Source organism: Mustela erminea, chromosome 12 (assembly GCF_009829155.1).
Source record: "Mustela erminea isolate mMusErm1 chromosome 12, mMusErm1.Pri, whole genome shotgun sequence".
Taxonomy (NCBI): Eukaryota; Metazoa; Chordata; class Mammalia; order Carnivora; family Mustelidae; genus Mustela; species Mustela erminea.
The window spans coordinates 8,639,474-8,665,824 of record NC_045625.1 but is presented as its reverse complement, the minus strand read 5'-3'; the positions used below and the strand labels follow the sequence as shown (position 1 = coordinate 8,665,824).

Genomic DNA, 26,351 nt, shown 5'->3' with positions numbered 1-26,351 from the left:
AATGGTTTTTCCACTGACCCCATAAACGATTACACCACAGTCAGGAGGGCCATATTCAACACCCGGTTCTGTTACGGGCCCACTGGGCCGCATTGAACAAGCCTATAAACTCTCTGAGCTCGGGCGTCGTCATGGAGACTCTGGACCAGGGTCAGCCTCGCGGGGACAGGGTAGAAAGTAGGATAAAGCAGTTAATGGGTGTGCAGCCCCAAAAGGAAGCTCTGCGGGAATTCACCATGTGAGTCGTACAACTCTGGGGGGCGCCGTTCCTTCATTTCTAAGCTGCTCCATGCCCAGGCTGACTACCCCCCACTCCACTCTGCCTATAGCTTTGCCGTCCTGCGGGGTTTCTGTTTTCCCATCTGGTTTGGGGGTTTTATTTTTTTTATTTAATTTTATTTCTTCAGTGTTCCAAGATTCATTGCTTATGCACCACACCCAGTGCTCCATGCAAGACGTGCCCTCCTTAATACTCACCACCAGGCTCAACCAACCCCACACCCCACACCCCTCCAAAACCCTCAGTTTGTTTCTCAGAGTCCACAGTCTCTCGTGGTTCATCTCCCCCTCCAATTTCCCCCAATTCACTTTTCCTTTCCTTCACCTAATGTCCTCCGAGTTATTCCTTATGCTCCACAAGTAAATGAAACCATACGATAATTGACCCTCTCTGCTTGACTTATTTCACTCAGCATAATCTCCAGTCCAGTCCATGTTGATACAAAAGTTGGGTATTCATCTTTTCTGGTGGAGGTGTAATATTCCATTGTATATATGGACCACATCTTCTTTATCCATTCATCTGTTGAAGGGCATCTCGGCTCTTTCCACAGTTTGGCGACCGTGGCCATTGCTGCTATGAACGTCATCTGTTGAAGGGCATCTCGGCTCTTTCCACAGTTTGGCGACCGTGGCCATTGCTGCTATGAACGTTGGGGTTCATATGGCCCTTCTTTTCACTACATCTGTATCTTTGGGGTAAATACCCAGTAGTGCAATTGCAGGGTCATAGGGAAGTTCTATTTTTAATTTCTTAAGAAATCTCCACACTGTTTCCCAAAGTGGCTGCACCAACTTACATTCCCATCAACAGTATAAGAGGGTTCCCCTTTCTCCACATCCTCTCCAACACATGTTGTTTCCTGTCTTATTAATTCTGGCCATTCTAACTGGTGTAAGGTGGTATCTCAGTGCGGTTTTGATTTGAATCTCCCTGATGGCTAATGATGATGAACATTTTTTCATGTGTCTGTTAGCTGTTTGTATATCTTCTTTGGAGAAGTGTCTGTTCATGTCTTCTGCCCATTTTTTTGACATGATTATCTGTTTTTTGAGTGTTGAGTTTGAGGAGTTCTTTATGGATCTTGGATATCAGCACCCTTTGTCTGTAGTGTCATTTGCAAATATCTTCTCCCATTCCGTGGGTTGCCTCTTTGTTTTGTTGATGGTTTGGGGGTTTTAAATTCCCGTTATATTTCCCCCTTTCCTGGGGCTTTAAAGAAAGTATTTTTAAGAACAGGCCTCTGCTTTCCTGTCGGGGCTTGTGTTTTGTGATGGTGCCCCCCTAATTCCCACCCCCGTCCCGTCTAGCGGCTGCAGCAGGTCTGAAAGCTTCCTGGTGCAGAAATCACTTTTGTGTGTCTTTTTAAGTTGTTAGTTTCCATTGAAATGTATCCTTTCATACTTTGTTCTGACCAAAGGTTCCCTTTGAAAAATTCAGGGCAGATTTTCAAGTGCTGGAAGTCATTACTCAGGAAAGCACAGAAGGGTTGGAGAAGGAAATTCAAGGATCCAACACAAGTTAGAAATACATTCCCCAGCTTCATGATATGTAGAGCTCAACTGGAATTAGGCATTAGAGAGAGGGAAGGAGAAAGCCTTCTGTCTGTATCCCAGGAAAGATGGTCATAGGCTACCTGAATGTTACCTTTTTTTCCTACTATTGAAGGTAAAGGCCATAGAAACCCCGAGTGCTCAGGAAATTCACTGTAGATTGAGAGAAAGACAGACCAAGGACCTTTCTGGGCTCCTAAAATCTTGTGAATTTTGGAGGCTCAGTCCAGAAAAGATCCAAACAAAGAGAAACCCCATGGTTGGGTCTCATCGTAAGTGATAAATGATCACTAGCAGAGCACCTGGTTATGCTGTGGCCCTGACATTTTCTTGAGATCGTGTCTTAAATTATGTAGGAGTGTCAAGAGCCTGGCCTTCTAAGGTTGGCACTCCTGGCCTCGCTTTGAGCTGGAAGCAGGACCACCTGCCTCTCCCAGCCATGGGACAGGGTGAGCGCCTTGGCCTCTCTGGGCTGTGACCGTGTCTAGCACTAAGTCCAAGATTTTGCCAAGTGACGACTGTGACCAATTCTGCGGGTCTGTATGCCGCTGCCCTGCTTAGTCCTTACGGGTCGCAGAGTGGGTTATATATGGGTCAGAGGCTGACAGAACCGTACTCTGAGGCTCCAGGCACAGACTGAAGCTTCTCATGGTGCCCTTGTCCTGGAGCTCCTGAGCCAAAGTCTGGAGGTTTAAGGCCAGGGATTTGAGTTGGCAATGATCATCCCAGACCACTCTGACACACTAGGGCCTGTAGTTTGGAGAGAAAGGGCGGGTCTTCTGGAAACAAGGGGAGGGGGCATGGCTCTGGAGACACATGTCTAAGGCGGTACCAGAGGCCCAGCTCAGCAAGGCCCCCTTGCCTCCCGCACTTGTCTGGACTGTCCCCTCCCCTGTGGGGTACCCCGGTTCTCTCCAGGGATGTGGCTGCTCGAGAGAGAGAGGGTTCCTGTGCTCAGAGCTGCTTTTCCCTTGCCTGACTTCACAGAGGACTTGCCCTGGTTTGTGAAGGAGTGGCTCCTGCAGTTCGGGTCATCTGCTTGGACTTTCTATTTGGGGCCCGTCTTTGAAACCACTGTTCTTCCTGCCTGGGGCGTCTACAGTCGGCTCTACTGGCCTCCGTTGCTCTGGAGGACACCTGCCCGTCTCTTTGACAGGCCCCCTAGCAGGCTCCCAAATGAATCTGCCACCCCATGGTCCCTAAAGTTGGCAGACCCCCACCTAGCTGCGTTGTGCGGCTCTGCTCCGACCTCCCTGAGGCCGTGCTCCCCTGGGGGGACCAGCTCTTCCGGCACAAGGAGCAGGTCCTGGGGGGAGGCCACCTGGAGTCTTGGGCCAGCGGGGCTTAAGCTCCCACTTCACTGCCTGGTTGCTGGCAATGTCCGCGTGGAAGTCATCAGTGCTCCGCCCCCAGTGTCTCCACCTTGAAAAGTAAAACATTCCACAGAGCAGGATACACAAGTCAGCTTCTGGTTTCGACCTTCTCAGGTCCTTTGAAGTGTTTAACCTCAGAACACTGACACCCCACCCCATCTCAGCTCGCCCCCGGATGTGCCCCAAATGCTCTGCTTTTCTTGCACTTTCCATCCACTGCGGGATGAGCTGCTTTGCCCCATTCCTTTCCAGATCCCCTTTTGGGGGAGGGTAGAGTGATGTCAGGACCATAGAGGGGGCATCCCCCAAGTCCGGGGCTGTGGAGAGAAATCTGCGGAGGGAATCAGAAGCCCCGTGGTGGTGTGCGGAAGGCTGTGTGCAGTTGCCTGGGTTCAGCCCCGCTGCCGTGTCTTGTCTGCCGTGAGCTCCTGGGCGGGTTCCCCATCTGCCCTCGGCCAGAGTGTCCTTTGCGAAACTGGGAAGTGGGGGTGTGATGACAATAAAGAGTAACCACATGCGTAACTCAGGATGGTCCCGAGAAACCCATCCATTCGCAGAAAGCACAGAGACCGCGGCCTGGCATGGAGTCGGAGCTTAGTTCACTGCAAGCCACCGCCACCATCACTACCTTCTCGGGGACTGAAAGGATTGATGACAGGTGTGAGGGACGAGGACAAGTCCCCGTTGTCCCAGGCCCCAGGATTAGACATCCGGGTGGGCAGTGGAGCTCTTCCCTGGGACCACGATACAGAAGCAGGAAGCTCGTAAGGGAAGAGCGAGCTGCCCTTGCTTCTCTGGTGGCAGAGGGCGGGGACAACGTCTGGCTGCCTCTCCTGTCGGGTCCCCAGCGGGCCGCGCACGTGGCCGTCAGAGAGCCCCCCGCGATTCTGCCCGCTGGCCGGCTCCGCGGCTCTTCAGGGCTGGGCGGCTATTGTCTTTGAATCACACTGCTGGGAAGTAGTTTGCATGGATTCCCAAGTTTGTAATTAAAACAACTGAGAAACAATTTTCAGTATATAAAAAAAAAATAGCTGAACAGGAAGTGTTTTTTAAAGCAGATGTTGTGCTGTGAGCCATGTAGAAATATTATTTTATCATCAACCCAAAACGGTTATCTCAAGATTTGAAAGGAAAACTAAGGGAACATCTTTTCTACTAACCCAGCATTTTTTTAGCGCCTAATATCATTTCACATTTAAAGGTGACAGCAATATCTTTAACGTTTTTCTATTGGATTAATAACGTTTAATGTTCAAAGCCATAAAGTGAAATGTTTTCGTGAGAGTGCTTCATATCACTAGTGGAAAATTCAAGTGGGAAAAAAAAGAAGACGACCACACACACAGTAATAGGCGCCGAGTGCCATCAAGGAAAGGGAGACGGGGCATGGAGGTGGCTTCACAGAGCCTGTGGGTGTGCGAGGCTGGGGTCCCGCCGGCCCGGCGCCAGGAGGGGCTCGGCACTCTCGGCAGTGAGCGCTGGGAGCCCCCGCCTGGTCCCCCGGCCATCCGTCTCCGCCCAGCAGCGGAATATGACAATGTTAGCATTTTTCATTTCCCTGACGTTACCATTAATAAAGCAATGATCCAAAAGGGGCTTTGCTGAGTCTGTTCTTTATGCTCCCATCACTCACGACTAGATAATTTCACACAGGATCGTTTTAAAATTAAATGGCGATAAAAACGCTCTGCTGTTCTGTGTTCACCAGTTCATAGAAGTCTATCAAGTCATTAATGTGTCATGACAAACTGCTCGATGGATACAAGAGTAATTAATTATTTGAATAAATAACAAGTTGAACGTGGGGCTTTGAACCACAATGACATACGCATCCCATTAAGGGCGTCTTGGAACCTTTGCAGGGCACTGGTACGAAGAGTTAAAATGCAGGCCGGGGTGTTGGGAATGATGAAAACCAACTTCGCACACCCAGGGTAATATTTTACAGGGAGAGAGCCAAAATGTCACATTTCTGTGCCCACATGTTCGGTGTTGAAAGTTCTCTGGCAGAGGCCATTTCAAGATACCCCTGGATCGGCGACGATGTCAGAGAACAATTATACAGATTTTCATAATCACCATTAATCTCTGCATATTTTTCACGATAATTACAGCAATTATTACTTAGATTTCTCTTGTACATGCCCATTGTGGGGAAGGAACAAGTGCTCATTATACCGGATAGTTCAGAGAACCTCGGATTCAAGTTCTTTGTCGTGCCTGCGCTCCGTTATTTCAACTCGCATTGCCTCTTAAAATTCGTCAGCTCTAGAAATTAGAGTCATATTCGCAGGCTCTATTATTAAGTCCTAAGGCTCAACTTAGGCCGCGGTTCGAGTCGATGGCTGACTTGCTCCTTCATGGGGCCGCACGTTTGGTGGGAATTACTGTCAGGTGGCGGGAGACGCCCGTGACAGGTGCCGGCAGAGACGGGGTGGGGGGGGCAGCCTCACACCTGTTCTCCACGACAGACTTACAAAGTGAGCTAACAACCAATATTTAGAGAATACATTTTTGTGACATGCCCTTTAAAGGTTAATATTAAATCTGAGATCTGGGTAATTTATGGCATTGTACTTCGCAGACGCGTCAAGTGAGACAGAAGGGAGCGCCCGCCTCGGTTTTCCCAGATCAAGGTGGGTGTCCATTCAGGCATCGGTTCTGTCTCGGAACTTTATCTTCATGTCAGCGTGGTCCGAGAGCTTGTCCACCAGAGCTGAGTTTTGGGGAAGGTGATATGCTGCTTGCAAGGAAAGCCGTTCCCCAGGGCAACGTTTCTGGAAAATGATGCAGTTTGGAAAGGCAGGGCTGTGGAGGTCTGGTGTGTGTGCTCTTGGGCCCCATCCCAACCACAGGCATGACTCTGTGGTCTCCTGTCATTCCACGTCTGGCCCTGGGGACCGGCAGAGCCTGCCCGCCTCAACCAGTTGTTACAGGTCTAGCTATGTGAGGGGGATGATGGCCAAGCCTTTGCTTTTGAACTGGGAAGTTCAGTATTTGAGCTTTCTGTAAAAGAGAAGAGTAGTAAAAATGCCCTTTTTTCCCCTCTTCCAATGAACTTTTATTAAGTCATGACCTGGTTCGAATGTACACAAGCAGCCCAATCTTAAGTAAGCATAAATTGCGTGTAGAGGGCTGTCAGACTTTCCGTGGAGGTCGCCTTTTATTTGGCCTGTACCTGTGTCCGTCACTGTGCCTGGTCTCTTGGAGGCACTCGGCAGCTCAGGGAGGCTGAAGCCTGGGGCCCGTGCAGGCAGCCTCTCCCCCAGCGGCTGCCCTCCTGCCCCTTAGCTGCAGGACTCTGGTCCACGGTTTTCTCCTTCACTGGGGGATGCCTGGGCCCTGGGGAATTCGATCCCACTAACCAAGGTCAGAAGAACTCTCTGCTATTACATTTCAGACTATCTTTCTTTACCCGGTAGGCAATCTCTTCTCAAATCCTAAATAAAATGTATAATGAGGTTCTGCTTTTCCCGCTTGGGTGATGCCACCATCCTTTTGAGAAAGTACTTGGGCAGTTAGACAATTAAAAGCTGACTTACTGGTGACGAACGGCCGAGATCCCTGAAGCAGGGTTATTTGTCTTGGCCATGAGGGTGTCCCCGGGGAGAGTGCCCAGGGACGCTGCAGGGGTGGCTCCCGGGAACCTTCTACATCCATACAACTTCCATCCGCTTTCTCGTCCTTGTTGATTGGACTCCTGGGCTGCCGTGTGTAGGGGACCTTTCATCTCCTGGAGGAAGGCATCCCCACCTCCTCCTTCATACGGTGGGAAGGCAGTGGACTTGGAAGCTCTCGCTTTCTGCACCAGCTGTGCCATTTACCAGCTTTGTGGCCCCAACAAGTCCCTTCCCTTCCGTGCTTCAGGTCCCTCTGGCAGGGGGTAGGACGAGGTTTAAACGGGACTGTGTGCGAACTTCCTGGCGCGCTGTCCTTGCCCCCAGAGAGTAGTGGCCAGTCAGTCCTGGCTTTGGACATACAGAAACCTGGGACACCTGTCTCTCCCTGCCCTCTGGTTCCAGGACAGGGAGGCATCTGACCAGAAGCTGCTTTACCCTTCAAGATCGTTGCTTTTCCAAAGGTTTTGTGAGTAGAATCTGGAAGAGGGCTGGAGAAGTCAGCTGTTACCTATAGCGCGTTTGGAAATTGCACCCTCTGGGCTGGACCTCAGATCACAGGGCCATATTTAATACAGTGATTCTGAGAGGAAAGAATGTCCAGTGGGGGGGATTTTAGATCTCACCTAGCCCAGCGCTGCTCTAGCCTAGTCGCACCTGGGAATCAGCTGGAGCCTTGAAAAGCTACCGACTCCCAGGGCTGCGGCTCATACCAAGTAAATCAGAAGTTCCTAGAGGAGGAACGGCAGGTGGTTTTTGAAAGTCACAGGTCAGGGACGCCTGGATGGCTCTGTCACTTAAACATCTGACTCCTGATTTCAGCTCAGGTCATGACCTCAGTGTCCTGGGATCGAGCCCCACATTGGCTTACACACTCAGCAGGAGGTCTGCTTGAGAGTCTCTCTCCCCGTCATCTGCTCCCCCTGCTTGTGCATGCTCACTCTAAAATAAATAAATCTTTAAAAAAAAAAAAAAGCCACAGATCAGCGCCAGCTTGGTCATCTAGCCCAGCCACGCACTCTATCTGAGGACACGGAGCTGCGAGGCCAGCTTTCTTCTCTGCCACCGTGTCAGCTGTTACTGTATCCTTCTGTGCGCATCCTGTCCGGAAGTTCATCCTGTTGGCCTGACCCAGCTGGGATCACCCACTCACGGTGCTGCTTGCTAAGTTTCCTTCCCATAAAGTTACTGTTTTTCCTCTTGTAATTAACATGTCATCAGTGGGAAATACTTTGGGACTATGTGCATAGTTCATTCCTAATCAGATTATCCATTGATTTTTATAACTCCTTCATTCCGTCGATGTGAGTTGGCATTCTATTGTAAGGATGAGTTCCCCTTATCCCTTGTTTGTGCACATTGGTGTGGACTGGAGGGTTCTAATTCGTTGCTGTCCTTATTTATTTGGACACTCAAATTGTTTCATTTTAGCCAGGAGGAGCCCCTTTGAGCTGGCTCCTAGGTCCTTCTGCTGAGTTCCTGTGATTCTTTGAAGACGTCTTACTTTCTGGTACAACAAGGTGTCCTAGGCTTGTTCCTTCCCTGCCTCCCCCTCCGGCAGCCATTTCTCTAAAGAGCCCCTGTGTCTCTCAGAGGAGAAAACTGGAATCTAAAACTCTGGGCACTAGGTGTGCTCATGGCTTCTGGGCTGTCAGCAGGTAGAAATAGACGTCCCTTTGCGTGTGTGTGTGTGTGTGTGTGTGTGTGTGAGAGAGAGAGAGAGAACCCGTGCATGCATATAAAACCATGTGCATATAAACACATACCTTTGTGTGTCGATGTATGTCTGTCTGCTTATTAAAACCATACCTCCTGGGGCGCCTGGGTGGCTCAGTGGGTTAAGCCTCTGCCTTCAGCTCAGGTCATGATCCCAGGGTCCTGGGATTGAGCCCCGCATTGGGCTTTTTGCTCAGCGGGGAGCCTGCTTCCCTTTCTCTCTCTCTGCCTGCCTCTCTGCCTGCTTGTGATCTCTGTCTGTCTAATAAATAAATAAAGTCTTAAAAAAAAATTCCACTCCTCTGGTTGTGATCCAGTATCACGGAGCACATTTGAATTTTCCTCCCGTTGTTTGGCGGACTTCTTTTCTTTGGCACTTGCATCAGATGTTGCGTTGCTCAGAGCCCCGTGCTGGCCCTGCCCTCTTCTCAGCGCGTGCTCGTCCCAGAACTTCTCATCTTCTCTTGTGCCCCAGTCACCGTGACGGCAGGCTGGATGCCCCAGATCCTCCCCTGGCCGTCTTACTTCTGTATTTCCATCCGGGCGGTCCTCACCAACCAGTCTTGAATCTTGCTCATCATGTCCCAACCACGTTGACTGTGTCTCCTCTGAGATGTTTCACAAGCCCGTCAAACCCAGCATGGCCAAAAGAGACCCTGCCAGCTTACCCCACATGTCTCCCAGGTCCCCAGGTGCCTGTTCTCCTAGAAATCCGTGAAACTGCCACAGCCAGTTGCCAAGTCCCGTGATTCTGCATCAGAATGCCCCTCGATCTGTCTGCTCTTCTCCATTCTTTCAATCACAGTCCTGGACACTGCTCCCAGCATCCCTCACCTAATTTACTGCCAGAACCTCCCCCCTGGTGGTCCTGCCCCCACACCCCCGCCTCCCTCCCTCTAATCCATGCTTCTCTCTAGAGCCAGGAAGCCATTCCTGAAATATAAATGTCTCTCTCCAGCTCAAAACCCTTCAGCGGCTCCCCAGGGACCTCATGGTGACTTGTAGGCCTCTTAAACAGGCAGCCAGGGCTCCTGACCAGCTGGTCATTGGTCGTCTCTCCACTCATACTTCTGCCAGCTGTTGAAAGGACCAAGATACATCTATAGCTCCGACAGGGGAATTCTCTGACAGTTACTGAAAAAAAGCAAATTGTAGAATGGTTATGCTACGATACTATTTTTATGAAAAGCAAAGACACATACAAAACAAAATTCTGTATTTCTTCTGTGTATGCAAATAATAGCAATGGTTGGGAGAACCCGAGGACTGTGCGTAGATCACATCCAGGGCCAGCCCCAAGGAGGCTCCAGGGTCAGGGCTCTGCATTGAAGGGCACTTTAACTTAGCTGTGCTATGGAATTGTTTGTTTAGGAAAGTATTCCTTTATTGAGGGGGTAAAAAGTACAACTTAAAAACATACAGGTCTTCCTCGTCTCACGGTGGGGTTACATCCCAATAAAGCCATCATCGGTTGAAAATGCATTTACTACCCCTACCCTACCCAGCATCACAGCTCAGCCCAGCCTACTTTTAGACATGCTCAGAACCACTTACAGTTGGGGAAAATCATCTAACAAAAGCCTATTTTGTGCTAAAGTGTTGAATATCTCTTGTAGTCTTTTGCATACTGTACCAAAAGTGAAAAACAGGACGGCTGTACAGGGATAGAATGACCATCCGTGTATGTGCTGTTGACCCTCGTGGTCCCCTGGCTGTCTGGGAGCTGTCGCCACCCTGCACCGTGAGAAAGGATGGAACCGCTCGTTGCTAGCTCAGGGAAGGGTCAACATTCAGAACCTGAAGTACGGCTTCTACTGAAGGCGTATCACTTCTGCACCATCGAAAACTCGTAAGTGGGACTGTCCTGAATCGGAACTGCCTGTGTGTGAGATGGTCCTGCCAAGATGAAGAAGGGGCCGTGAGGGGAGGCTCATCTTCCTGCCCACGCGGCCGGGCCCCCCCCGGCAGGCAGTGATATTTGCCACTCGGACCTGTCACAGCTAGAGGCCAGACCTGTCCTAGGTCAAGGCTTGGCCTCTGTCCACAGCTGGCTGTGGATGAAACTGCTTGTTCAGACCACACCTGTGTTCTGGAGGAGTGTGGTCGCTCCTGAGAGCAGCAAACCTCCATTGGCCCTCGGGCTGCGTCTCTGCTTCTCGTCCAGCTTTGAGAGAGCCCCTGTTGTTGTCTGCGGCTCGCTTAGGGGTCTCTGTGCGTGTTGCCCCGTGGGACGGCAGGTCTGGACCCACGGGATTTCCCTGTGATGCCCCACAGTCGAGGTGCCTTTTCACTCACATGGAAAAGTGGCGCTTGGCTGGATTTTATCTTTATCTTGAGCAAAATGCAACAGGTCTTGGCCCCAAGTGACCAAATATTCATGAAGTTTTAGAAAGCGTTTCTGCAGCAGTGGGTTTTTGTTCGTGTACCCAGAGTTTCTCATGGCTGCAGAGCGTGGCCCTGCCCTCTGCACTCTGCCTTCCCAGCTCCTGTGGCTCAGACACCAGCCACCAGGCCGCCAATGGGCAGCTCTGGAAAGAGGGCGGGCAAGTGCAGAGCCCTCGGTTTCCTCCCAGGATACTGGGGACGTGGAGACATGAACTGGGCCACACGGCTGAAGTGACACTTCCTGGCACGTGTTCTGTGTGGGGGACGGAGAGCCTCCCCCACGTCATAGAGCCTCAGAGAACATTCATTTGTGGGGTGTAGCCACTTTATTTTGGAGAGTCCGGCCTTTCCGACTGACCTGACAAATGAACCTCCTGGCACCCAAGGGCAGTTTTCTTCACTTACTTTGCTTCGGGGGCTCTTGTCCAGGGGACGTTAAGCCGGCTTGGGCCCAGCATGGGTCTTGCTCCTGCAGTTGAGCTTGACCTGTGACCCAGAGGTGGCAGGTGCCAGGGAGAGCCATGGTCAGGGGCACCCCCGGAGGGAGTCCTGGGCAGGTGTTGCTTCCATACCTCCAGAAGCCTCTGCATCGGGACTCCTAGCCCATGGGTTACAGAATTTAATGTGGCTGCGCTTCCATTTCGATGACTAAAAGCAGGTCAGAAACCAAAAAGGTCTACTTCCTTGGAAGGACATTCTCCCCAACTTGTGATGACGGTGAGAATGAGCAGGTAGTTCCCGGGGGCTTTATGGTTTTTCTCCTTTAAATGTCACAGCAGCCCAGGTAGGATTATCTCCTTCCTTCTGCAGTGGAGGAAGGAGAAGCACAGAGATTCGACACTTGTCCTAAGTCCGACGTGCACCCGGCCTGAATCACGCCTCTGAGAAGCAGGCCCCCTTGGTTGGCGTCTGCGAATCGCCGGTATCCACCACGCACTGTGTGCCCGCTGTGGGCCGGTCCATGCTCAGACCTCTGTCCTCTGCAGGCTCAGGCCCTCGGCCATGCTGCCAAGTGCCCGTGGTTCTCCTCTGACAGGTGCAAGTCTGACTCAGGCTGAGGGACCTGCCTGAAACCCCATGGCCAGCAAGTGGCTGAGCCCGGCTCAGGGCTCCCCCGGGTCCAACTCTGACGCCCACTCACTCCTCCCTATGGTGCCATCGGCCTCAGGTCGTCACTGTGGCTGATAAGTCAGTTCTTTTGGCTCTTGAATAACTGGCAAAACACATTATTGGGGGATCTAGAAGGAAGCAGTTGGCCTAGTGTGGACTCAGTGGGAATGTCCCCGAGCAGACCGTCTTGGAGGCATCTACACATATCTTCCTAGGAACACCCCTGAAGTGAACAAGAAAGCAAAACAGGCGTGGTGCTTCGGTGTGCAAATGAGTTTCGAGAACCGGCCTTGAGATCTTGAGGTGTTGGCGTCTTTCCCGTCACAGATTGTAAAGGACCGCTGACGTCACGGGAACGGAGAGAAGAAAGAGGCAGGTTGCTGGTTCTTGACAAGCGAGTAGCCAGGGTAAAAGGCCGCCCCCCGCCCCATTCTGGCTGCTTTTGACTTTATTCTGCAAGTGACTACCCGCCGATAAAGCCACATCGTTCTCCGCCATCTTGGAAGAGTCCTTCTGAGATGCGGGGACCCCGGTTCACGGGACACCACCTGACGGCTATAAGCAGGGGACAGTTGAGATGCTGGGAATGCGGTCTTTTTCTCTTAATACTACTTTTTTGTTTGTTTTGCCACATGACTTTAAGACTCGTTATCAGACATGTTGAAATTAACACCCGTGTTGATTAGAGCATTTCCTCGTTGAGATGTCGGTGAGGGACCGGGTGGGCAGCTCTGAGCGACTGTGGGGCCCCCCCGCAAGGCAGCAGGTGGGCCTGGGTCCGGAGCCCTCAGGAATTATGAGGATGAGTCCGAGTCGAGCCTGGGGAAATCCGAAAGTGTGTGTTTTGCGGGGAGAATCAAGGGATGGCTCTGAGGGGCTGCCTGGGCAAGGACAGCTACAGTTCCCACACGAGGGAGAGACACAGGAGCTAGCAGGCTGTCCACGCAAGCAGGAGTCCAGCTCCCGCCCACACAAATCCAGCACCGCAAACTGGGCTCCTTCCCCAGGAACAGCAAAGTCAGGTAGTCAGGTCAGTTGGGGAAAAAAAGAAATCCTCCCTCTGCCTTCTCCTCCTTTAAAAATCAAGGGTGGTGGTACTACAGCAGCAGATTAGAGCTTTATTTGTTTAAACCTTGCAGATTCTGTAAGCACTCGCCATCCCCTTGACTCGCAGTGCCGATTGTAAAAAGAACAGTTGAATGAGCTCATTGTTTCCTGGTTTTTTTCTTTAATGTATTTTACAAACACTCCGGTGACAGGCCTGACACGCTGATTTCTATGTACTCGTACTTCAGTTTGGGATTACAGCATTAATAACAGAGCTCCATGCATCATGCCATTTTTAAGCATGATCGTTATGATAAAGGGCATATACTTAATTACAGGCCTGCTTAATTACAGCTCTGTTGAAGCTCGTTTGTTTAGGAGAATGCTAATTGCACCACGGAGCCCGCGGCCCATCCTTGCTCTCATCTGCCGTACGCCGCTCGGTGCCGGGGAGCAGCGTTTTGTTAAAACTGCCACCAAAAACAAAATTTAAAAAAAAAAAAAAGGAGCAGAAGAAGAAAATAGTGCCCTGGTGCTTAAAGGAAGGCTGCCCAGACGTGGCTTTAGGTCCAAGCGGATACTACCATCTATGGCCCCGGGGGGGCCTCCCCTCTCGTGTGACTGTGGTCCCTGTCACCCTCATGCTGCCTTCTGAGAGCTGCGTCTTCTTCCCATTTCACAGACAGGGTAGCTGAGGCTCAGGGAGGTAGGGTGGCCGGCTGGGCCACATGCCGACGCCCACAGAGTTGGCAGAAAGGCCCAGGCTGTTGACCTCCCGGGCTGCCTTTCCATCACACCCCTGCAGTGCCCCCGCCACCACCGGCCAGACTCTGCTGGACTCCTGGCCCCGGCAAGCCACCCCACTGCTCTAAGCCTTGGCTTCCGTGAGGCTAACTTGCAAGCAGTTGCTTTGAGGCTAACGTTACTCGATGCATGTTCCAGGAAGGCCGGCTTTGGTGCCAGCAAAGAAAGGACAGGCGCCGTCTCTGCCTCTGGGTTGTGACCTCGGATGGGTCAGGCGGTGTCCGTCTGGGATCCGCATGCGAACCCCAGGCTGACTGGGAGGGCAGGCTGGGAGATGAAAACATTCTCTCCGAAAGCAAGGACGCTCGCTGCCAGCTCTCCCTCCAGCTGCCCCGCACACGTCCCTCTGAGTAGGCTCAGTGATAGACTGAAGGCTAGAGTGAGTGTCACAGTCTCGGAGCGCAGAAGAATAGTGAAGACAAAATAGTGGCTTCAGTGAGGGGAGAAAGAAAGGAAGGAAGGAAGCGTGGCGCCCCCATGAGAAGCCAGGATGGAGATGATTTATGAACACGCTTTCGGAACGCATGAAAAATGTGTGCCATTGATTTTAAGAATTATGTTTGGCAAATCTCTAGATATTTTAAAATATGGAATGGCTGCCCAGATAAAGAGAGTAGAAATGGATGTTATGGAATTAGAAGGGGATTCAGCGGTCCCACGGATCAGCTTTCCACCCAATACACAAAATCTCCCCCGAGCTCCCCAGCACGTGGCCACTGCCGGGACCTGCTCAGCCAGCTCTGCTCATCCTGCCTTTCGTGTCTCGTCCAGAGGACGGGACCATCCCCCTAGCCTTCCCCCTGGGGCAGCGCTGAGAATATGGGCGGACCTCTGATTACGCTCCCCTTCGAGTCTTACCTGGACCGGGTCTCACTGCACTTCCCCCCGTGCTGGCACGGCGCTGGGTTCTAGGGTGCCAGGCAGGGGCTGATGGTGAACCAAAATGGACAGGGTGATGCCTTCCTGGAGCATCAGGCCTGATGGCTTTCTCCCCTCTCCTTGTGTGGTCAGACTCTGGGTCCCCCACCATCCTGGGACTCCTTGCAGGCCACACGGGAAGACCCTCTGACAACTGGTCCCCACACTGAGCTCACTGTCAAGGCCAGAGCAGACCAAGATTGCGGCTCCCTCATGTCGCACTGGGACCGTAGCGCGGTCTCTTCCCGGGGCACCCCTCCGGCATCTTGTTAGTTGAACCACACTACTGACTCATTTGACTGAAGACAAGTCTGTTTTCATACCTTCTGCTGTTCCTCCACATGTCTTTCATTCCATCGAATACATTTGGTTTTTAAGACCTCAAGCACAGGACTTACTAGCATTGACCTGTAGTAAGTCCCATCCTTAAACTTAGACCATGATCCCAATTTGGGGGGATCTTCATTGGATTTCTCTCGGTTATCCAGCGTATAGACTGTCCTCCCAGACCCCCCGTTGGCCACATCTGAGATGGGCTATGTGTATCTCCATTGAACTAACTGATAACGCCCTGGTACTCTCCAGAGAGGTCGGTTGAGGTCAACATCTATCTATTAATCAGCTTTTTAAGCATCTAGTCCAACTAGTTATGGGTTCTCCTCCTGTTAACATTATTTAGCCATATTTATCCATCTTGTCCACATGGGTAATGTGAGAAGTTTTGTCAAATGTTTTGCTAAAATTCACATTCTTTCAGCCTGCCATAATCTTTGTTGTGCTAAATTTTTTTAAATAAACGAAATTTGGCCAGCAGACTATCTGTCTAGCAAATCTACCCACAGGATCCTATCAACTCATTTTCTTTTCATCCAAGACTATTAAAGTCTGTTTTCTAAAAGAATATGAGAAGGAACTGACTGTGCTTATCTTTCTATCATGAACTTTAAGATAAAGTGAAATTTATCCCAAAGTTCCCATCTCTTTCCCATCACCAGGCAGTTCCCCTTGGGGGTCAGGCTGGGTCCGAGTGGTCCTCCCCACCATCTCTTCTGCCACCAAGCCCATCAGGAGGGCACCCTGAAGGCCACTGCTGTTCTCCAACACAGTCTCGGGGGTGCCTCCTCCCTTTCTTCTCTCCAAAAGGGCTGCCTTTGGTGTGATCCCATAAGGATGTTGCTTCTGGTCTTCTGCCTTCAGCCCCCTCAAGAAGTGGGTCTGTGAAGAAATTGCCTTTGAGCCTACCCAGCAGGGACCAGAAGGCGTGCCTTCACCAAACTCCTTCATTGTTCGCGTGGGAGACTGGCCCTTGATCCCAACAAATCCCCACCATTCTCCAGGTCTGGGAGTGAGGATTTCACCAGGAATGAGGAGGTGGGGAAGGGGCCATAGGTGAACAGGAGGCACCTCTGAATGAGACCGACTTCCCGCCACTCAGAAATTCTATGGAATGTGGCTCTGTCTTCTACTCCCTTCCTCTAGTCTGTTTTAGAATCTAAGAGGGGGCCTTTGGGAAATGCTGTGTGTGTCCGTGTATATACATATGTACACACATACATACACATATATAATGTCAAAACATTTATATATTCTATAAACATGCATGATGTAAAGGTGTATTTTTATTACACACACACACACACACACACACACCCCAAAAATTCTATTGTTAGTATCCAGATTTTACAAGTCCCTTTTTCTGGGTCTTTTTCTCCTCAATTTTTTTTACAGCCCTCCAGGTGCCAAGGGTCAAGCCCCTCCCCCATCATAGCCCACGAGACTGAAATGCAAGCGGGCCACCATGGTACAGAAAGCCAGTCTTCTCTTTCTAGATCTTTCTTTCTCAAAGATTTGACCATCAGTTGGAAGGAGATAGGAACACACACTCCCAGGGGGACAGAGGGAAAGTACTGAGTGGCGGGGTGTTGCTCTGGAGCAGGGGACATGCTGTGGGACTGGGGAACGGTGGTGCTCGCTCAACATTATGAACAGACCAGATGCTGCTGAAATGTTCATTCTCAACTGAATTTTGTATTGTGCGAATTTTAGCTCAACAAAATGTACTAAATTTTACTGGTGTGCCAAAAATATTTTTTTTGAGCATCAAAATATCCCTCCTCCCTGCTGAAATCTCCCCAGTTCCTAGAGGTGATACCCAGACTCCTTCCAGAAACCCGTAGGTTTTGGCAGCGGCTCACCAAGGCCTCAGAGGGTTAGGTGCACGCCCCAGGCTGAGCCTCCCTGCTCAGGGCTATTCTGGGGGAGCTGCCACCCTCCTGCCCCTGCTCCCCTGAGCCCCTCCAGACCTGGCCCTGGCCAGGGACATGGAAATGCAGCAGCGACTCACACGTGGACTGCCGGGAAGCCCACTGCCGGCGAGGAGATGTGGCCGGGGACCCAGTGGGGGGCGGGGGCGCCTCTGGGAAGCTCGCTGCAAGAGAGGCACTCGGAGCGGACCTCAGGAGGACAGCCAGGTGTCAACATAAGGAGTGTGAGGGGAAGGGCCTTCCGTGAAGGGGTTGCAGACCCTTATGTGCCACTGAGGACGCCCCTTGGGAATCCTGCTGTGTGGGGCACTGGTGTGGCTGCCAGCCTCGAACCAGGTGGAGCCACCTCTCTGCCTCCCTCCTGCTCTCCGTGCTCCCCAGGCCTCCCATTTCTGGAGCGGGGGATGATCAGGCCGTGGAAAGTCACCCCACTTCCCCTTCAGGATACGAGTTCTCTAAACACACACGGACGTTCAGACGGAGCCCGGTCAGCAGCGACGGGGAGTTCTTGACCTCTCAGGACCCCGCAGACACTAATACGGTCTTTCAAACAGCAAGCCTAGTGAGTGACTGATCAGGGGTGCGCAGGGCCGGGATGTGTGCAGATGTGCTCGCCGAACACTCCTCGCCAGGCGTGAGATCAGTGGGCTTCCTGTGTGTAGCTGGTGGAAAGAAGCGGGAAAGAGTGTGTGTGTGTGCAGAGGTGTGTACGGAGAACACCGTGGCCCTGGCAGGTGAGAGCCATGGGCTTGTGAGATTTTTTTTTTTTAAGATTTTATTTATTTATTTGACAGACAGAGATCACAAGTAGGCAGCAAGGCAAGCAGAGAGAGAGAGAGAGAGAGGAGGAAGCAGGCTCCCTGCTAAGCAGAGAGCCCAGTGCAGGACTTGATCCCAGGACCCTGAGATCATGACCTGAGCCGAAGGCAGAGGCTTAACCCACTGAGCCACCCAGGCGCCCCGGCTTGTGAGATTTAAAGGAGAGGCAGAGTAGGCTATGGCTTCCAGCCCTGGACTTGGGATGGGCAGGAGCAGGCTGGCGTGTGACCGGTGAGCCGGGAGGAGCGGGGTTGGGGAGAAGGTGGTGCCGGGTCTGACTGGGCTGTTTGCGCACACGCCCACTTCCTGGCCCCGGGGTCTGATCAGAAGGAGCTGGTGGAAGGGACGCCTGGAGATTTCGGGAGGACGTGGTAATGGCCATCAAAACCTGTAAGGTCCTGGTCTGGAAGAGGCAGATTTGTTCTCAGAAATTCCATTTATACCCAGTGGAAGGGCCAGAGGATTTGGCGTCCCTGCTTGCTACCTGAGTGTCCTCAGCTGGCCCCAGTCTGTGAAATGATGGCAGGTGCTGAGTGGCACCTGCCCGTGCATCTCTGTGGCACCGGGAAGGGGTCGGGGGTCAGGCGTCAGAGTGCCATGCGGGATAGGCCTTGGCCCACACCCGGAGTTGGGCAGATGGTGCCAATTGCTGCGAAGGGAGTGTGGCCTCTTCTTGGACCTTGGGTGGGACCCCGTCCTGTCCCTCTCTAGAAGGCATGTGGCCTTTCAAGGGTTGTCTGTTTAGGGATGGGTTTTCCCAGCCATGCATGAACAAGCACGCACGTGTACCCCGATGTCACTCGTATGTCTGCCGGTGTGACGGGCTGAAAGTTACCGTGGGCTTCCTCCCCACCTCCTCTGGAGAAGTGTCACACTTCCTGGCCCTTAGCCAGCATTCCGCCAGGCAGTCCCGGTAGCTTGCAGGGGCTCAAGATGGGAAAAGGCCCCCAACTGTGGATGTCTGTGCCCGGGGCCAGGCCCAGACCTTAGGCAGCAGCCTTCCAAAGAAAGGAGGCTTCCAGGGCAACAGCTGGGGCCAGCTGTGCTGTTTCCTTTTCTTCCGACTTACCGGAGGAGGCTTCATTTTTCCTTTCCTCAAACACGTTATGATCATTGCTTAAAATGAGCTACTGGGCTCAGCTTGCTGATTGGAGAGGATTAGTCCCAGACTTCTCCTTCTCTTATTTTTCTCCTGTCTGTCTTCTTTTTTTTGCTTCTGCAACTCTTCTTCCTTAGGACTGGGAAAAATTGCCGCTCGTGTACCAGAGAAACCCCCATCTTAGATGTTGGGGGAAGCAGAGAACATGACTTCCCAGGGAACCCCTCACCAGGCCTTCCCCGTGTCCTCCCAAAGCAGAATGGGCAGGAAGACCATCTCCCTGCGGGCTGTGGGAAGGGGAATGCTCCCCCGACCCTGTGTTTTCATTTGCTAGGAACCCGTTCCCATCTTTCTCTGATGTCCCCATTCGAGCAGCCTGGTGCCTCGAGGCCACTGGGAAGCCCAGGACTAGGAGGTAGAGAGGGAACCATGCTGGCTGTGTGTGGCCCCCCAACCTGCTCTGTGCCTGACGCTGCACACTCCTCCAGCTCACACGCACCCCTACTCACACATACCCCAGCTCGCACACACCTCCAGCTCGCACACACCCCTGCTCACACGCATCCCTGCTCACATGCATCTCCAGCTCGCACACACCCCTACTCACACATACCCCAGCTCGCACACACCCCTGCTCACACGCATCCATGCTCACATGCATCTCCAGCTCGCACACACCCCTACTCACACATACCCCAGCTCACACACACCTCCAGCTCGCACACACCCCTGCTCACACGCATCCCTGCTCACGTGCATCTCCAGCTCGCACACACCCCTACTCACACATACCCCAGCTCGCACACACCTCCAGCTCACACACACCCCTGCTCACACGCATCCCCGCTCACATGCATCTCCAGCTCGCACACACCCCGGCTCACGGGCCCTGCCATCCTCCTTAAAAAAAAAAAAAAAAAAAAAAAAATTCTGTTTATTTGAAAGAAAGAGCACCAGAGATAGCAAGAAAGCGCAGGGCAGGGAGGACTAGCAGGGAGCCCACCACAGGGCTCTGTCCCGGGCCCCTGATACCGACTAAGCCACCCAGGCGCCCCCCGCCATCCTCGTTCTAAACATAACGTAACCTTACTGAAAGATTCAAACCCCGTCTTTCTGACTCCAAAGTCACTCTCTCCTCCAACCTAGACCTTCCCTGTGGGCCTGGCAGCCTGGGGCATGGCGTCCTCAGTGGAGAGAACGTCTCCCAAGCACGCTCCCTGCCCACCTCCCAGAGCACAGCTTTGTCCCCCCTCCCCCGAGCCACACGCACCTCTGTCCTGCTGCCGGCCCCTCGGGAGCCCCCCCACAGGTCAGAGAGCAGACACTGGGCTCTGGAGCCCTCTCTGCCCCCATAGCTCAGTCTGCACTTTGGTGAAGCGCTCAGCTGTGTGTCCTGGGTGAGGGCTGGAGCCCCTGGGGTCCCCCACTCACCGGGGCCCACATAGACCTGTCCTGCCAATATCTCCGGCCTCCGAGCACTGCCAGCATCCGCAATGCCATTTTCTGTTTCTGTTCTTTTCCAGCAATGGACGGTGTGCCTTTCATGATCTCAGAGAAGTTTTCCTGCGTTCCAGAAAGTGTAAGTGTTTTGCGTGATGGCCCCGCGCCCTGGCCCGCACACCCCCGCACAGCACACACGCCCCCACCCTCGCGCTGTCTCGACCACAGGGCTTCCTGTGCAGGCCCCTCCAGCTAACGCTGCACACAGTGGGTGCTCGAGGAGTGACAGGGCAGGGATGAGGTGCGGGGAGGCAGCGAGATGGACAAGCAGACAGACCCCGATTCGGCCACAACAGGGCCTTTTTGTTTCAAATGTGACAGTCAATGGGGCTGAACTTCACTAGTTGTGAATGTTCTTGGTTTCCAAGTTCCACGTAATTAATTTTTGTTCTTTTTTATTTAACCATGATAACATCTTGCTGAAAGAAGCCTGCCTCCTTTTTTTCATTGTAATTGGCTGGATTCTGAGATAACCACGCTCTGCTCTCAGTCGGAGGGAGGCCTCCGAGCGGCAGGGCTGGCTGGCAAGTGTGTGTGCCCAGAGCTGTGGTCGCCCGCTCGCTGCAGACCTCCAGGGACCCCACGACACGCACTAGCCAGCCGGGGCCCCTGAGCCACCTATGACGACGCAGGGGCGGCATGAGCTGGCCGGGCCTGCGGGCCAGAACCCGGACTGAGGGGGGCGCCCACCACAGGCTGTGCGCTCCGGGGACCTTCTCTCAGACGGCCCTGCCCCCCCGGTGGGAGTCCCCCGCCCGACCCCACCCTCCCCACCCAGCTATTCAGGCCTGGGCTATGCTGGCTTAATAGGCTTTTTCTGGGTCTTTTTTATCCTTTTTGCAGAAGTTTTTCATGAGCAGCTAATAACTGTGAGGGCCCCAGTTTGGGTACCAGCTAAAGAATCCTCTAGTGTATTTCTTGGATCCAGCTTAAAACCACCCGGCTTGCGATTTGACCTGCTCTGTAGTTTCCATTTTCATGAAATATAATAGGCCTCCTCTGAACCCTTCTGGTAAGCAGCTTAATCTTGAAAAATGCTCGTGACGTGACACGCGGAGCATGAGTAACTTCAGCCGACGCCACTTGGCCGCGTTGCCATGACGATGCTGGCTCCTCTCCCGCCCGCTCCCTGGGAGAGGCTGCTCTGTCCTGCGCACCAGCTCCAGTCGGGAAAGTTTAGTGGGGCGGTTAGAGCCTAATGATGCAACAGCTGGGCCTCTGCTGGACGGCGGGCAAGCAGCCCCGTTCTCGCCACTCGGGCTGGCAGCCGGAGAGAGCCACGCTGCTTTGTGGCCGCTGGCAGAGCAGTCCTGGGAGCCGAGTGCCTCATGCGGTGGCCCCGTCCCAAGGTTGCCCTCGCACACATGGCACTGCCCTCTCAGTAGGCGCTCAGGGCGGGCAGCTCGGGCCAAGCCCAGTGCCGTGCACCTCCATGCGCTTCTCGAGGTCCCCCTCCCGGCAGCACAGCCCCAAGAACCCAGCCACGCTGCTCTGAGCGGGAGAGGAAATGAGGCAGTGATTTAACCCACAGCTGCCCCGTTCTGCATCCAGGCCCGTGGACTGGGGAGCCGGCCTTTCTCACGTACCTGGCAGGGCATCCCCGCGGGCTCGGCTCCGCTTGGGCTCTGGGCTGCGGTTCAGAACCATGAGGGTCTGGGGTTTTGTCAGGGACCCTGGCTTCACCTGCTCGTCCCCAGCTGCCAGTTGCTGGCTCCTGTCGGGATTACAGAACGCTGAGGGGCTCCGAGCGGGGGCCTCAGGGACGGGCTGCCCACTGACCTCTTACCTCTCACCATGCATCCAGCCCCGGGCTCTCTGTGCCGCCAGCTGACATGTTGCCTCGTGAACTTGGCCTTTCCAACTAGCTGGGGGAAAGCCAGCATTTTCAGAGAAGGCTCCCGTCATCAGGAAATTATAGAAACACCCATTAAAATGCAGTGATAGCATTTTTCACCACCATTGGGTTCTCAGATGACCATCGATGGGCGGTTCTTTCACTCCGCTTCCATCTTGGAAGACCCAGAATTCCCGCCTGCAGTTCCTTAACCCAGCCCACTGCCAGATGCCACAGTCAGGGCGGCCGTGGCCTCACCTCATGCCCCTCCGTCCCCCCAGCTGCAGAAGGAGAAAACCGGCTTTTGACCCGGGCAGGGACAAAGGAGAGACGGAAGTTACCAGTGCCCGGCACCGTCTCTCAGGAGGGCTGGGACCCTCCCCGGGGCTGCCCACAGAGGACTCAACAAGGGTCCCCACCAGAAGGGACCGGCCCTGCTGTCAGCCAGGTTTTCTCGAACGTTTGCTCACGTTGCTTGTAATCACTAGAGTCACCGTGCTGGGCTTCCCGTCGAGAGAGGGTAGAGAAAATGCTAGATCACTTAGGGTGGTTTGAGGGGACACAATCGTTATGCATAAAAGCAAATGTGAAACAGCATTTTCCAACCGTTTAAAAGAATTTGATCCATATTTGCAGATGCAGCCCTTTGATCTCTTGGGAATCACCATCAAATCTCTGGCAGAAATTGAAAAGGAGGTGAGCATGGCGCCTAGAGAGCGGGCAGGTGGGGCCTGGGCCTGCGTGCTCCCTGCGGGGTCTCCGGTCCCTCAGAGGAGTCTGTCCCAGGAGCGGGGAGGATGTAGGTGTGCGGTGCCCCTCGGAGGAAAACACTTCCATGTGCCTCAGATTTATTCCCTAGAAAAAGAATCTCACGCTGATTATGTTCACTGCTTCAAGTCCGTTAGGACCGACACTTCTTTGTGTTCTCTGAAACCCAGGTTGTCAAATGCCCCCGGTTTTAAAAGGTGGGAGGTAGGGGATGGGCACGCAGTCGCCTCTCTCTCCTGCTTGGGTTCTACTCCTCGCCGCCAACAGAGGTTTGGGAACATGTCCAAGGAGCCTCTTAATGATTTAGAGCGAGGATCAGGATCTGTTCCGTTGTGCCCGAGAAGCCAGACCCCGTTCCGCCTCCTGGTTCCACATAGTTTGGATGTTTGCGTAACCAAAGAGAAAGAAATCCAGGCCCGCGGTCCTGTGACAACTCTTGAGGAAGGAGAGCTGAGATACCGGGACCATCTCCGTTTTCCTAAGACAGCGTTAGAGTGTGTGCGTGTCGTGTTCCATGTGTAGACGGCCGTTAAGCAGTCACATGCTTGCAACCAGCTCTCCTCTGAGAGGAACATTTGTCTCAAAGATGGAAATGGTAGAACCATTTCAATATTCTCAGTTCCTCTGGGTTTTCTCCTGTATACCCAGCTAGCAGAAGCAGGTTGCATTATTGAAAGATGGCTGAAATCAAGGAAAATTGAATCAACGTAGTACAACAAATTTCTAAACCTGTCATAGCAAAAACAAGACCAAAAAAAGTCCCCCTTTGTCTTTGATTTTCAGCAGATCATGAAGACCAACGTGATTGTCATTTATAGGTTGGTGGGGGGTGTGGGGGGAGCTGTAAACTTGGGGGAAGGAAGGGCGACTCCTTTAGAGATCCCTGTGCCCATGGAGCTCCGTGTCAGCCCTTCTCGAAAGCAAGGCAGCCATAGCTGGTTCTGCAAACTGCCTTTGTGTGGGGTCCCATGTGGGGCGGCCCCAGGGAGTATATGCAGAAAGCGTCTGAGGGTGGCTTCCTCTGGCTGCTGGGGGAAAGCGGGGGCATGGCCTGTGACCACTATAGTATGGACAAGGTCATACAAACAGATGTCCAACCCAGCTCCACGCCAACAGGGGACAGGTCACCCCTCTCTGTTTAAAGCTGGGATAACGGGAGAATGTACCCCCTAGGGTTTTCAGGAACACCACGCGAATGTATGTAAGCACGGGGGCCCGGCCCCATGGGTTGGAAGCTGTGAGGTGGCACATGCTGAACCAGGGAGGCGACCGTCTGGATGCCACACTTTCCCTTGCCCAGAGTCGTCCCTGCTTTATTTTAGCAGCTGCTCTGTGCTCGCCTTCCGCTGGGCTCTCCCTGCATTTTCACTGGCTCCCACCGCCCCCCGCCCCCACCGCTGACCAAGGGGGTGTCATTCCTCCCCATCTCGTGGGGCAGAAAGTGAGACACTAGAGGTGAAAGGTCTTGCCCAAGACAAGACTGAGACCCAGTGCTCACACTCCAAACCCTGCCCCTTAAGACTTGAAGCCTGCAGCTCCATGGGCTGCAGGGGACAACGGGGGTAGGGAGCTTGGTCCACCCAACGTGGGCTGGGCCTTTGGGTCACCGGGATGGGGCAGACTCTAGGAGGCCTATAGGGCTCGGAGTAGCCTGCAGAAGCCACCAGAAACCCGAATTCGAAAATGCCACCCAAACACGTTTCGTTAGAATGTGTTGTCTTGATGTCCGACACTCTGAGCAGAGCGCGGAGGGTGCAGAGGGCTTCTGGGCTCGGCCGGCCCAGGCTCGGGTCTCAGCAGCACCACTTCACTGCTCTGAACCTCTGTCTTCTCTTCTGTAAATCAGGAGAGTAACAAAACGCTGCCCACCCAGCACCTACGGGGTCTGAGTCATGTGAAGGGCCCAGGACGTGGTCTGGCCGTGGCCACAGTCGTGCCCGCTGTTACCGCTGTCCTCAGGACAGGGGGTGAGTGGGCGCCTCTCTGGCCCGGCTGCCCACACATAGCTTTATTTCTTGTCGCAGTCATGGGCTGAAAACACAGGCCTGTGGTCTCTGCTGAAGGACATTAACATGGAGTTACAAAGCAGGGACATGAGGAAGGGTAGGAACCTTCCATGGGGTGTAAAACCATCACAGATGCCGTGGCAGGCAAGAATGCTGCGGTTTTTCATTTAATCTGAGGGTTTAGAAGTTACTGGCCTCGGCCGGCCGCGTGCATTTCATGGTGATTAGTATGTTGATATCACGCTCTGGTGAACGGGCTGCAGCTTCGGCAACAATGGCAGAGAATTCTCTCCATAAATAAACATGAACTCCCCCCCCCCCTTTTCGCCGCTAAACTCCGCGTTGCTCATGGAGTCTGAGGGCGAGCAGAAGCCGGGCCCACCGCCCCCTGGCCCTGGCTCTCGGCTCCTGAGTAGCTGGGTGTCCCTCTGGTCGGGATGATTTTGCTCCTTTCTGTCGCCAGCAAGTCTAGCTGCGCCTGGAGGGGATGGGTGGGGGGGTTCTTGGTGGAGGACTTTGCTTGGCTCGCTGTGTATTATTTTGTCATATTTTACATGATTAAGCCAAACCCCTTCCCCCAAAAAGGCAGGAGACTGCCTCTGGGTTCCGGGACAGACCCACCACCAGAACCACGTCTCTCTGCTCATCCTGAACGCCGCCTCGAGCTCTCGGCTTCCTGAACAGCAGGGAGAGGCCAGTGTCCACGGAGGCTGCTTTGTGCTGGGAGGGGCTTCTCTCCTTTACTCCCGCCACCGCCGCCCCGCCGCCCCCCGTGTGGACATGTGGTGTTGCGTGAGGTTCCCCCAGAGACCTGGGCTCACACGGTCTCAGGGCAGAAGGACACTGAAGCAAGCCCTGATGACAGCACGGTGTTCTGTCTGCCCGGAACTGGGCTGGGGTTGCTTTCCTGCCAACTTTACCTTTACTTACCATGCTCTGCCCGGGGTACGATTCTGAATTTAAGCCCGTGCCCCATCACCGCCATTCAACCGCAGGGACTGTTCATTCCGTGAACAAACCCGTGACCCTGCCAGCCCTGACTTTGGTGGTTAGCCAGCTGCCGGCGCAAGCAGGGACCGCCCCCCACGGCAGAGACCCGCAGTGCCCCCCAGCCTACCACAGCCAAGAATCGCCCAAGTAAAGATGGAGCGAGACGAGGTGTCACCCCAGGTGTGGTTGGGCGGTGCACCTCTAGCCCCCCCGGATCAGCCGAGCTTCAGGGAGCATGAGACACAGGGCCCCGCCAGCAGGAGGACAG

At 53.4% G+C, this 26,351-nt stretch overlaps 1 protein-coding gene across 4 annotated transcripts in view; it reads left to right on the top strand.

Annotated features, from left to right (window-relative positions):
• MVB12B (multivesicular body subunit 12B) overlaps positions 1–26,351 on the top strand; it is a 185,157-nt gene that overhangs the window by 143,572 nt on the left and 15,234 nt on the right. For all 4 annotated transcript variants that reach the window (XM_032308054.1, XM_032308053.1, XM_032308056.1 and 1 more), the window contains exons 8-9: positions 20,509–20,564; positions 22,956–23,015. In XM_032308054.1, coding sequence (XP_032163945.1) covers positions 20,509–20,564; positions 22,956–23,015 — 116 coding nt within the window. The remainder of the gene's footprint in view (positions 1–20,508; positions 20,565–22,955; positions 23,016–26,351) is intronic.